This window comes from Symphalangus syndactylus, chromosome 8 (genome assembly GCF_028878055.3).
Source record: "Symphalangus syndactylus isolate Jambi chromosome 8, NHGRI_mSymSyn1-v2.1_pri, whole genome shotgun sequence".
Lineage (NCBI taxonomy): Eukaryota > Metazoa > Chordata > Mammalia > Primates > Hylobatidae > Symphalangus > Symphalangus syndactylus.
Window position 1 is genome coordinate 126083155 of NC_072430.2, and position 13592 is coordinate 126096746.

Sequence of the window (13592 nt, forward strand, 5' to 3'; positions counted from 1 at the left end):
AAAGGAAGCAAACATTTGTGCCTTAAAAATATCAAATGACCAGGCAAGGTGGCTCACACCTGTAATCCCAGAACTTTGGGAGGCTGAAGCAGATGGATGCACTTGAGGCCAGGTATTTGAGACCAGCATGGGCAACATGGAAAACCCCATCTCTACTAAAAAATACAAAACTTAGCTGGATGTGGTGGTGCCCGCCTATAATCCCAGCTACTCAGGAGGCTGAGGCATGAGAATCGCTGGAACCTGGGAGGCAGTGGTTGCAGGGAGCCGAGATCACATCATCTCATTTAGGTTTAGTATTCCAATACAATTCTCAGAATCAGCAGGAATGTGCTTTCCGCTTGTCCCTTTGATCTCAGACCACATCTCAGGTCCACTCCGGAGGTGCCCCTCATACCTAAGTGTGGGCCAGAACCACTCACTGTCACAACCTGTCTTTCAACACCTTCATTTCAGGCCAAACTGGACTTCCCAACATCTCATCTTTCTCCCTTGTCCTTTCTGCTATTAGGGATAATTACGCAATAATAGTCTTGTTATCTGACAATTGCATTTATCTCAACATAGTCAGAGGCAGAATTTTATTTACCGAAGCTAAAGAAGTTTGTATGGGCCCTTTCTGAAGCTCTGTTCCTAGTCTGATATTTGTAATTTTGTAGGGTTTTATGTTTTCACCCTTAATCACACAATAGTTGTTTAAGCTTTAAACTCCACAAAGTCTGGCTCTGCCATGCCTACAGCATATTACCTAAATTGATTGCTGTAAGATTTTCCCTTTCTCCCACCATTTTCTTGAAGCTTGCCTCTTACTATCTAGAAGACAGGTAGCAATTATACCCAGTGGGGATGAGAATTCCCACTGTTCTCCATTATCCCACTCAAATAACATGTCTAATTAAAAGATGGCAGAGAGAGAAAGAATGGGAACTTACCAGTTGAGTAATAAAAGACAGTGTGCCTCTTACACTTAGTTATTTCTTTTCTTTATTCATTATTTTGGTTTTATTAAATTTATCATTACTTGACAAAGAGAGTTAACTGATTTGTTTTTACTGTAAATAAATGTTAATCAACAAACAGATGGAACTATACAATGACTACATGTTGCACAGTGGCATTATAATGAGGTGTAATGCCACCTTATTTTATTTTATTATTATTATTTTGCAGTTAATGCTTAATTGTCCAACCCTAGAGAACAAGGTCAGCCTAACAAGCAATGCCAGTTCATCTCATGGCAAAACAGCTACAACAGGATTCATGAGGGGCCTTGAAAGACCCTTACAACTGCCTGTTCTCTGAGAACAGTAATGGGAGCATCATGCTCTCAGCACAGGGCAGTGGAGCCAGAGAAATGTGGAATCTTCCCTATATGTTGAGCCACAGGCCAGCTCAAGCAAAGGCCAGTTGGCTATGGAACCCTGAAGTGGTGGGCACTGCTATGAAGTCTGTTCTAAAAACTATTGCTGGAACAGAGTTTTTTAGCCTTAGCACTATGGACATTTTGGACCAGAAAATTCTTCATTGAGGGAGTAGGGGATGCTGTGTTGTGAATTGTAAGATGTTTATCAGCCTGCCTGGCTTCTACCCACTAGATGCAACAGCACCAAAAATTGTCGCTAGACATTGCCCATTATGGATAGGAGCAGAAATCACCCGCAATTTAGAACAACTGTTCACTATCTTAGTGTTTTTCCCCGCTGCAACGTAAATCCCTTGGCAGGGCAAGGAATTGGAGAGATGGAGGGCAGGCAGAATTCAGGTGATAATTCTGCTGAAGCATTTTTAGAATGTTTTCCCACTCTTAGAATTGCATTGAGAGACCATTTCTAAATATGTTAGAAAAATAAGCCTTACTTCTTCAGGTTCATAGCCCACAGCTCAAGGTTACATACTTAGAATAATAGAATTTTGAAACAGAAAAGATCTTAGAGATTAGCTGGTTTAAATAATTATGTAATGCATCAAATATTTTAACTCCTCCAAACTAAGCATGCTACAGATGTTTGTTTGTCACTAGGACACCATAGCTGTGCTAGAGAGAGATGACCAGATCTTTCCATTATGAAGCATCTAGAATAGCGTCACATGCAAAGTAAAAATCAAAAATGGACAACACTGGCCCTGGGTGCAATTTGGGGTGAGGAGGGAACACAATTCATGGGGGTTGGGTCCATAATGATTTAAAACACCAGAATATGGTCCAGCCTCACAGCTAGAAAACCAAGCAAAGGCGGTGGGAGATGAACGGCAAAAAACCATTCAGAGATATTAAGCTACTGCTGGCTGCCATCACAGCCTTTTTAACAAAAAAAATATTCACAGGTCTGTTGCTTGGCCAGAAAACCTAGTTTCATTTATACAGTATTTCTCCCTCCTAGTGACACATCCTGTATTCATTTGCCTGAGATGGTCCACTTAAGTAAAAGTAAACCAAAGGGAAGCCATCCAGAAAACAAATCACCCAGCAGTTTGCTTATCCATTTTTCATAAACATCAGGACTATCTGCTTCTAAACAAAAGACAAAACAGTTGCTACAGGATGAAAGATGAAGGAAAGTAGAATCTCATTTTCCTCCTTTTGGCCTGTAATGTAGAAAAGTAACTTTTGGGGGAGCTCCAAGAACTTCCTCTTCTCCAGTTTTACTGGGTACGACTTCAGCTGGAATAAGTAACACCCCCACCCTTACTCTTTTCCCACCTCTTCCCTTCATTGTTTCTGGCATGGGGGTGAGGCTGGGAGTGACTCATCTCATTAGAGAATTTGGGAAAAGTACTGTGTCCTCAGCTCCGCCCACTCTCAGACCTGCCTATCTGCCTACCTGCCTACCTGTCTGCCTGCACAGAGTGTCCTTCCAACAACCTTAGCAGGGCAGGCAGAGAGCCTGCAGGTAGCCAGCTGGGCTGCAAGTGTCACTGAAGCAAGCCCTTTTGGCCACAGATATAAAGCTCACATCCTTCCATCAGCTTATCAGCAAAAAGCTGACAGACATTCAGATTTCCTTTGTCTTCTGTGTCAACTGGTTTTCAACCCAGAAGGGGAGCGAAAGGGTGTTTATTAACCCCCTAAGACCCCAGGAGTAAGATTTGGGTTAGGATTGTTTAAATAACCTTGTGAGAACACAGGCCCATTCACACCACATTCTACAATTAAATGATCAAAGCCCAGTTAAATCTCCATCTCCATGCCCAGATACTCATATAATCTGGTCTCACAAATGGGGAGAATGCCAAGCTGAATACATGAATGCTATTATCTCCTAATTTTAAAGGAAAGCAACTTTCTACTTTCAGGAGTGGGATTCTCCCTGGTTTTTAGTACTGGCTCTGACATTAGCATGGGTGAGTCACCTCGCTTTCATGGAGCTGCTCCTCAACTCTTGAAGTCTCAAAGGTGGTGAACATAGGACCCAAGAATTCTAGCAGGTTTTGCATGAGTGATTTGATTTATTATTTTTAACATGTTACTGATGAGAGAAAGAACCCTGTGAAAACAGAGCAAAGATGGAGAACCACTAACTTTTGTGGCCTCCAGGTGCTAAATGCTAACATACATTAATTCTATGTATTCCTTATAGAGTGAGACACCGTTGCCTATAGTGGTCCTCAAGGAATTTAATTTAATGAAATGATAGGAGCAAATTGCAATTAGAACATAATTGTGTGTATGTAAATATGCTTAGGGGAGCTTTGATAGAGTTTACAGTTGCTACATTCACCCGAATTTTGGCCTACATTATTAATTTGCACTACTATGAAGAAAGGGTTTGTTAATCAAAGATAAACTACGCTGATGATTTGAATTAGAGAACTTCAAATTATGATAAGATAATGAAGCAGTGCTCTGCACATATACAATTCTCTACTAAGTGAAAGCTTTCTGGCTGGCCACATAGGAGGTATCCTTATTGAAAGATTTATTTTTAATTTTGAACAGCTTCCCAGCATTACTCTTCATGAAAATTAAAATAAGGAGCTGGAATTTTGTCCTGTTCAGCAAACCTCCTTGGCAGGACTACATGCCATGGCAAAGAAAGCCTTATTGTGTCAGAGCAATTCTCTGTCTGCTTTTCTCCTAAATCTAGAAGAATTATACCTACATTTAAAACAAAACTTCACCCCACCCCACCCCACCCCACCCCTGGAAATGTTTTTGCATTTTCTTCTTTTGGAGGATTTTAGTGTGTCTTCTTTGGGATCTCTGGACCTTTTGCCCCAGTAGGTGTTGACATAACTTCTTGGCTCAAATCCCTAGGTGTACAGGGAGTCATAGAAGTCTCCCCCAAAATCTGTGGGAGCCAAGCCTGTCCTCAGCACGTCTCCCACAGGCTTTTCTCTGCCAAGGAGAATGACTTCACCTTTTACAGATGAAGCTCCAAAAGTCCATCCCTAATTTTAATTCAGTTAAGAAAATCATGTAGTGCTTGCAAATGAATAGCCAAAAAGGTAGAAGGGGGCTGCATGTAAGAATACTGATTGGATCATCAACCAGATTCTCCAGACGGTGCAGAAATCGTTCTGCCTTGCATCAGCTCCTAATTCAGAGAGACCAGTGGCACCGATGCGTGTTCCCAGGATCTGTGTGTAATATTTCCATTGCATTCTTCCAAAAGAGAACTAATAAAATGTTGGCAATCACAGAGTACTCATGTTTCTATCAAAAACTCCTAAATCATACTAGTCTTTGTAGAAAAATAAAACTAATGACCGCTAACAGTGTTCACAACCTAAAAATACGGAATTAAAAGACAAAGGCCTAGCTGGATGACCCGTTCACATGAGATATTTTAAAAGACCGTTCACATTTGCAGAGCTGAAGATACATTCCGGTAAGGCTTGCCATTCTAGCCCCTGCTCAAAACCTTCCCCAAGTCTTAACTTTTTATTTATTCCAAAGAGTTCAGGGCAAAATGGAAAAATAATGGCTTTGGATTGGGACACTGGAATAGTTTTCACTTATAGGACCAATTAGTACAGATATTTTACTAAACCATTGACTGCACTTACTGAAACATTCATTTAAAAGAAAAGTGCAGTTAGAGGCGATAGGATTGTTGGCAATTTATAATCCTTTCCCGGCGATGTTTTCTATCCCAAGAGCCTCACAAAGAATAAGCCACTCTAACTCTGTTTCCCTTCTCCTCTCTAACTCTCCAGAAATAAAAAAGCCGGCAATGTAAAACTCCTGGAGGGGTGGTAACTTTTTCAGGGAAGGAATATAGATGAGTAAGTCAGAAGCGAAAGCCTAGAAACCTAGATTTTCAAAATATTTGATATTCAAGATTTCATGACAGTTCTGCGATTAACTCAGTAGAAACACTTCATGAACAGGAGATGTTTTCTAGTCATCTGTATTAGCAGAAAGTGATGTAGGAATTGGAGGAGACTGGCCGCCCCACCCTCCGCCCCACCCTCCCAGCCCCCACGTCAATCATGAAATCAACTATAAAAGTAGCTGCAATCACGTCTGTAATCCCAGCCCTTTGGGAAGCCGAGGTGGGCAGATCACGAGGTCAGGAGTTCGAGACCAGCCTGGTCAATATGGTAAAACCCCGTTTCTACTAAAAACACAAATAAAAATTAGCCAGGCATGGTGGCACGCACCTGTAGTCCCAGCTACTCAGGAGGCTGAGGCAGAAGAATTGGTTGAACTCGAGAGATGGAGGTTGCAGTGAGCCGAGATCACGCCACTGCACTCCAGCTTGGGCGACAGAGTGAAACTCTGTCTCAAAAAGAAAAAAAGAAAAAAGTTGCTGCCAAACTATTAAGTGTCTTAAGGTAAACTTCGTTAACTATAGACACAAAGATGTACATGGAGGTTCTAGTATAGGTCCATCTAGATCATTTATAATATTTTACATTAAAGCATAAGATCAAAACTATTGCTGCTAATGCTTTTGTTAGAAAATATAACAAATACCAATAGAGCACTCTGTATTGGTAAAAATCAATTTTATAATTGTACATAATCTGTAAGTGCTCTGATGTCCAGCCATGGACATCATAATTCAAATGACCGAGATGAATCCCAGCCAGCATGGAGTGACTCAGCTCACTGCAACCTCTGACTGCTGGGCTCAAGCAGTCCTCCCACCTGAGCCTCCTGAGTAGCTGGGACTACAGGTTTGCACCACTATGCCTAGCTAATTTTTGTATTTTTTTGTAGAGATGGGGTTTCATCATGTTGCCCAGTCTGGTCTTGATCAAACTCTCAGGCTCAAGTGATCCACCTGTCCTGGCCTCCCAAAGTGCTGGGATTACAGGTGTAAGCCACCCTGCTCAGCCCCTAAGTATCTTTTATATTATAACACAGCTCCCAGGCTTAATTGATTCTATTTCAATTATAGCAATTTATTATAATTCATTATTTTAAGCCTTTTCTCTACATACATTCAGATCATACAATAAAGTAGATTCAATTCCTACCTGCTTGGTTGGTTGTCACAGTGACAGAAACTGATTGGTCTGGGTTAGGGTTATATTTAGACACTCCATTCACAGCCCAGATTTCAAAGGTGTAATTGGTATGAGCTAGGAGGTCGGTGATGGAGACTTTGGTGGTCTTCAAGCCATTCTGCTGTGGGGTGTAGTGGACCCCACTTCCACAGGGTCGGCACTTGCTGGGGTCACCAGCTCCACATTTCTTGCATACCACATTATAGGAAATGTCCTGGCGGCCACCTGTATTCTGCGGGCTACTCCATTCCAAGTTCACAGATGTCTCGTTGACATTTGAAATCAAGTTCAGGGGAGCAGATGGTGGACCTGGAGAAAGAAAACCACATCATCACACCAAGAACTGAAATATCCTTTTGGAATCTCTCAGAGTTTGTATTATTTTCTGCAGCTCTCCAAAGCAAGGCAAACCCGCTTGGCAAAGAAAGTGAAAAGCAAATCAAGCCAGCATAAAAGATCTTTTAAAAGAACAATATAATAGAAGGCTGTTACGCGAGTGTCATTCTCTTTCCTGCGCAAACAAACAAGGCATCGGTTGTCACTTTGAGATGTGAAGCAACTCTCCAGCAAATGGGCTTCAAGCCCAGGCTTTCCCTCTGAAGTGGCAGAAAAATATCATAATTTATCTGTTCCATCTTATCATCTAAAAAAACGAAAGTGATTCTAGTTCCCAGGGCTGTTGTGAGACTCTGATAAATTAATAGTTATATACCACTTCTGAAGATAAATTATAATTCCTAAGTACAGCATGTCATCAATAGCAAACAAAATTAACAGCACTGTAGAGATGTGCCTCTGCAGTTCAACATGGCAGCAGAGAGTTAAGCTGTTTATGGGTAATTAGTAGGAACTGGTTTAACGCAGTTGCAGAGATGTTGAAGATACAGCTGTGTAGAGATGGCAGGGGTTTTGTTCAAGGCTCCCAGACCCCTCCTCCTGCCCTTTAACTCCTGCATTCCCACCAACATCAAAGAGTTTCTGAAATATGGGTGATGGCAGTGGTTGTTATGAAAGAGAACAACTGATCACCAACAACATAATGGTTGGTTAAAAAATAGTATTAATAATAAAAGATAAGACTATAGATCATGATGAAACTCTTGTTTCTTGATGTAGGTTTTTGTGTGTGTGTGTGTGTGTGTGTGTGATGGAGTCTCGCTCTGTCACCCAGGCTGGAGTGCGGTGGCGTGATCTCAGCTCACTGCAACATTCGCCTCCCAGGTTCAAGCAATTCTCATGCCTCAGCCTCCTAAGTAGCTGAAAATACAGGTGTGTGCCACCACACCCGCTACCTTTGGCGGGGTTTGGCCATGTTGGCCAGGCTGGTCTTGAACTCCTGATCTCAAGTGATTGGCCTACCTTGGGCCTCCCAAAGTGCTGGGATTACAGGTGTGAGCCACCGTGCCCGGCCATGATTGGTCTTAATATGGCAAAAAAAATTGTGACACAAACTGCCTTCAAGTGGAAGAATCAGGCTGGGAGAAGGGAGAGGGAATTTCCTTGGTCTGAACCAGTTCCAAAGGCTTAAAAGGTAGCTGCCGCACTCAAATGAGACATATGTACTCAGTTTGACAGTTGGAAAGCTATTTCTTTCCCATTTCAGTCTTCCAAGAGATGAGCAAAATGAGTTTTAAGAAAAATTTGAGGTTTCTTGATCACTGTTATCTATACTACTTCTAATGTAATTGAAATGGCTACTTTGCAGGAAATTAGTACAAGTTTCTTAGGAAAAGAAAGTTAACAGGAGGCTTGCAATAGCTTGGATGAGCTTTACCTAGTCTACCACAATGAAACATACTGTTCAAAATGGCTGTTGAGATAGAATTGGAAGAGGTAACCTATAAATAAGGAATTATATTCAGTATTTATTACATAGCTTGCAGTGATTAATGGCCAATTATTTTTTAGTGGTAACATTTAATAAGGGTAATTCACTCTCCTTTTCTCCTTATGCCACTTATTGAAGACTTTATTTTAACAAGGTAAGCAGGACTTCCCAAACTCCCCTCGGGACTAATTACAAACAACCCCTTTAAGCATTAAGATCAGCTCCCCATCCTGTGAAACTTAGAAAAATGCAAACCTTTAAAACATTTCACAAAAGTATTGTAAAATTTGTATTAAAGGGAAGATTACTTCATATAAGTCCTCAGAGAGAAAATACAAATGTCTTTCTTGTTTAGATTTCAAAACTGCATTTACAGTTTTTAGCATGGTAACTGGAACATAATGACAAATGAATGCTTTTTGAATAAATGAAGTACACAAAATCACCGACTCTAAGAGCCACATAGGATGTTAAAATCATTTGGACAAATACCCTTATTTTAAAGACAAGGAAGCTGAGATCTGGAAAGTAAATCTAATAATACTGAAAGTTCATGCAATCTAATTAGTGACAGAATTTGACTGAAATCCAAAAGTCCTGTCTGCCATTTGGAGTTATTTTTATTCCACCACGTGTTCTTCACTAAAGGTATGATGATAGCAAAATGAAAAATTTCAGCCGCAGTTTGAGAAGGCAAACATGGAGGTGGCAGTGCGCTATCTTCAGCCCTGTTTTAATTCTGTGATGCTTGCCACCATAGTGAAATCCATTACCAGTCTGTAGCTGAAGCTGACCATGGCTTGGTTTATAAAATGGGTCAGTCATTGGTTCTTCTTTTGCTGTGACTTCCAGGGTTAAATAAGAGTGACTCTGAAATCCATTAACCTCCTTGCCAAGGTTCCTGGTCCACTTTCACATGGGAAAATGTGACACAATGAATTAAGCACCACAGAAGCAAAAAGTCAGTAATTAGTATGTAGGACGGGGCATGGCAGTGTCTAAACAGAGAAGAAATGGAGCAGAAAACTAAATGGTTTCAGGACTCAGAGATATAGCACTTCCACGTGGAAAAAAAATACAAAGATGCTGCAGGATTTCAAAATGGAGGGCTGGCACGAAAACACGTGCTAACCTGGGGCAGCCCTCTTCCTGTGGGCAGCGATTCTGAAGGAAAGCTCTAGGGTGGATGCTCAAGACTGAGAATTAGGCAAACTCAAGTTCAATGCTGGTGAATCGCACTGCATATGTTTTATGCTTTGCTATCATAGAGAGTGACAGCTTTGTGGGGACATCGTCACTGCCTCGAAATTGGAGTATAACGAAGTCATATGATAGAGGGGAAAACAAAGTATAGAAAACCCATCCAGTATGACTATGATGTTGGTCTGGAAAAAAACCTGGGAGAGGACACATGCTTTACAAATTAAAATCATAATGGTGGTATGCTGTGCTTGTGGGATTGTGGTTTCTTTTATTTTTAAACTCCTGCCAATTAAAAAGATTACAAATATATGTGTGTTTCTCATTTAAAGGGAGGGCCCATCTCCTCTTTAGGAATAAAAGTATTCTATTCTCAAGACAATGAGAAACAAATATGCACTTGAATACAGTCAAAAGCCAATCTGGGCCTGTAGTTATACTGAACGGCAATATCTTAGTAAACAATTACCTACAGAGATGGCTAAAAAGAAGAGAAAACTGGTATTCTGAGTAACCTGAGCTCTCCTTTTAATAAATACAAGGCATCCAGAAGTAAAAAACCTAATTCCGATTATTTTCTCTTTCATTTTTGTAAGTATTGTGTCTGGCTATTTAGAAGCAATTAAATTTCTGACACAGTGATTGCCTTTGTCATCAGAAATATGTCCACCTGCGAGTAAGTCTCCAGTTACAAATATGAGGTTTATAACAAAAAAGGGCTAACTGTTCTACTTGTTCTAATTTTCCAGTCTCCACATCTGAATCAACCTACTGAGTACATACACCCATCGGGTAGCTTGAGGGTCATTGTGAATGGCAAGATTTTATTGTTTTCAAAACTACCCACTACTACCTTCAATACAGGACTGGCATAACACCAGTCCTTATGCTTATGTCATTGTTTGACACTTCAGTTCCTTATTTCCTGTCCCGCTTTGTTTGTAACATATAATGGTGTCTTGCTACTTAGACACCATTCCATGTCTGTTTCTATCACCAGTATACATGCTCCTCAAGAATTGATGTCCTGGCCAGGCACAGTGGCTCACGCCTATAATCCCAGCACTTTGGGAGGCCAAAGTGGATCACCTGAGGTCAGGAGTTTAAGACCAGCCTGGCCAACATGGTGAAACCCCCGTCTCTACTAAAAATACATTAAAAAAATTAGCCGGGCGTGGTGGCGCATGTCTGTAGTCCCAGCTACTCGGGAGGCTGAGGCAGGAGAATTGCTTGAACCTGGCAGGCGGAGGTTGCAGTGAGCCAAGATCGCACCATTGCACTCCAGCCTGGGTGACAGAGTGAGATTCTGTCTCATAATAATGATAATGATAATGATGATAATAATAATTGATGTCTTTATCACTTCTTGTTTTCTACCATGATTCCTTGTTCAGAAATTTCAAAAAATGTTTGATAAGTCAATAAACGAATGAATGAAAAACTAATGAAGTCCTTTAATGCATCTTATACCCAGTGTATGAAGTCTGTGAACTACGCAGCCTTCTCCGAGCCAAAGCTGTACTAGTCAACTTTTCACATACAGATTCATTAGCTTTATACCTATGAAGTAGCAACTCAGTGTAACTAGTTTATTTCAATTGCCTCTTTTTTTCATGGTTTAGAATTACTTTGGAAAAAGTAGAAAGGGCTATATATAAAATATTAAAATATTAGTGGTTACTTCTCCTGGGAGGGATTGTGAATCATTCATTTATTCAAAAAACATTTATTGTGTATCTAGTGTTTATCACCTGCTTTAGAGGAGAGACGAAAAATATTCTTATTCATTTTGATAACTTCCTGATAGTTGCAGGAATGGATAGGGAACCTAGGGGAAAAGGCAGAGACTCAAGGAAACTAAATAGGGATTATATGTGCAGTGGATGTCAGAGCAAGCACCTGCCTTGTCCTGTTTTTACAGCTGTGTAACCAGTGACGGCTGGGAATTTGAAATGTGGGTTCTATCAAATAAGGTTTTATCAAATTGGGATTGGTTATTACGCTTTTCTTCCTCCACCTCGATTTCAGGAGGTGATTTACTCAGACATGAAAGCTTTATCTCTGGGGAAAACTTTAACTCTGAAGAAGCTTAATTTTAACATTTCTAAAGGTAGATAGGTATTTTCCATATTAGTCTTTGTGGAACTACAGCTTTTGCCTTTAATTTTTTCACCCAAATCAAGACATTCTAAAATATTAGATTGGTGCAAAAGTAATGGTGGTTTTGTCATTACTTTTAATGGCAACTACTTTTGTACCAACTTAATATAAATTAATCAAATGCTGAAGTGTATTTAAGGGAACATAAACATCCTTCCTTTACGTTTTTGGTTGTAGTTGTAAATTTCCCATGAATTTCACATATAAGCCTGGGATTATCTCTGTGCCTGCACCCAAAAATGAAAATAGCATGTTCAACTATTTTAAAGTTTTCATATTTAGTATGCCCTTTACATTTGTAATATAATTTAGTGGCACAGATATTAATGGTAATCCCAGAAATAGAAGTCAAATGCAATAATCTTTAGTTTATAAATCTTTTGCACAGGGGCCAGCATAATTTCTCTGTAAAGAAATTTTATGATCTGGCCAGAAAATAAATATTTTAGGCTTTATGGGCCATCTGCTCCCTGTAGCAACTACTCAACTCTGTTATTCTATCTCCAAAGAAGCCATAGACAATACCTTAACAAATGAGCATGGCTGTGCTCCAAGAAAACTTATTTGCAAAAATAGGTGGCAGTTAAAATTGACCTTCAGACCATTTCATGCTATTGAAAATATGATGAAAGCAAGGCATCTTCTTTCTAGGAAGATGCTCTCTGGCACCCTCAGAATTCTGTACATAATTCTAGGAACTAAAAGCATACCCTGAGCCTATCTAAAAAGCTCAGTCCAGGAACCCCTGATTAACCTATTTATATAGCCCAGGTGACAACTCTGGCTGCTAAAGTCCAAGTTAGACCTACCTTTATTGACTAAGGAGGGAATAAAATGAGACATATGGCTTATTTCTTGAGTTTCTCATTGCTCTGAAAGAAATGGGCACTGAATTTCTTGCCATTATAGATACATTCCATGAACATCCATTCACTTCACTGGTGTGAAATACTTTCTGCATCACACAGCAGGTACCGGAGAAAGGTGCTACAATGGGTAATTATTATTTTCTAGTGGGATGTCACCTCACATTCAGTTGACAGGAGTTTGACAGCATTAAGCCCCAAAGAAACTATAACCACATTATAGTAGATACAAAGGACTATCATATCATATTATAAAATATCACATCATATCATGTTATATTATAAAAGGAATCTTGATCTTCCTTTACCAACCATGTGCTCTTCTCTGGGAAAAAAAACAAGCTTCTGGAAATGAACCACATACTGTCAATATGACATTTAAGAACGGCAATATTCCAAGCATAAAAGAAAATTCCAGTAATTCCATATATCTTAATTCTTTCCTCCCATGGAATAGACTAAAATTTAATTCTTGAGTAGTTTAGAGAACACAGTTGCTGGCTTACGTCAGGATTTAAAGTAGCCCCTTTAGCACAAGCCAGTATTTACACATCCAACATGAAATCTGTGTGAGCCTTAATAATGTCATTTAAAAGCCGTCAGCCAACACTGAACCTAAAGTCATAAATGTCTCCAGTGTGTCTACAAGTTTGGTATGAACCGTTCTATGGAAAGTCCAGGCACCCTGTGTACTCTACCTCACACCCAAAGTCAGAGAAAATGCATTTCTTTCTTCTTACAGGAAGCAACTGAAACTTCAGTAAAAGATGAAAACCTGCTATGATAATTGCATTTTGAAATGGGTTTGGCAGAAATGGGTTCTGCCAAAGGGCTTAAATATATGTTGATATATGGTGTAATGTGCCATATAAACCTAAAAATGCTATTTCTCATAACAATTGGAATTAAAGTGCCAACAAAATGCAAAACTGTGGAAAAAAGTAAGTCAACTTTAAAACTCACCTTGTTAGCAAAATTTTGCACATGCAACTCAAAATACCTTGGAGCTGGTAGCTCTGCTTGGAATTCTCACTCCCAGCCCTTTGACTAACTGACTTCTTATCCCTGGAATAGTTCTCATT

The 13592-nt window shown here is 39.9% G+C and overlaps 1 protein-coding gene across 3 annotated transcripts in view; it reads right to left on the minus strand.

Moving 5' to 3' along the window:
* Positions 1 to 13592, minus strand: part of EPHA4 (EPH receptor A4) — a 156904-nt gene that overhangs the window by 59305 nt on the left and 84007 nt on the right. For all 3 annotated transcript variants that reach the window (XM_055290771.2, XM_063645726.1, XM_055290772.2), the window contains exon 5: positions 6427 to 6765. In XM_055290771.2, coding sequence (XP_055146746.1) covers positions 6427 to 6765 — 339 coding nt within the window. The remainder of the gene's footprint in view (positions 1 to 6426; positions 6766 to 13592) is intronic.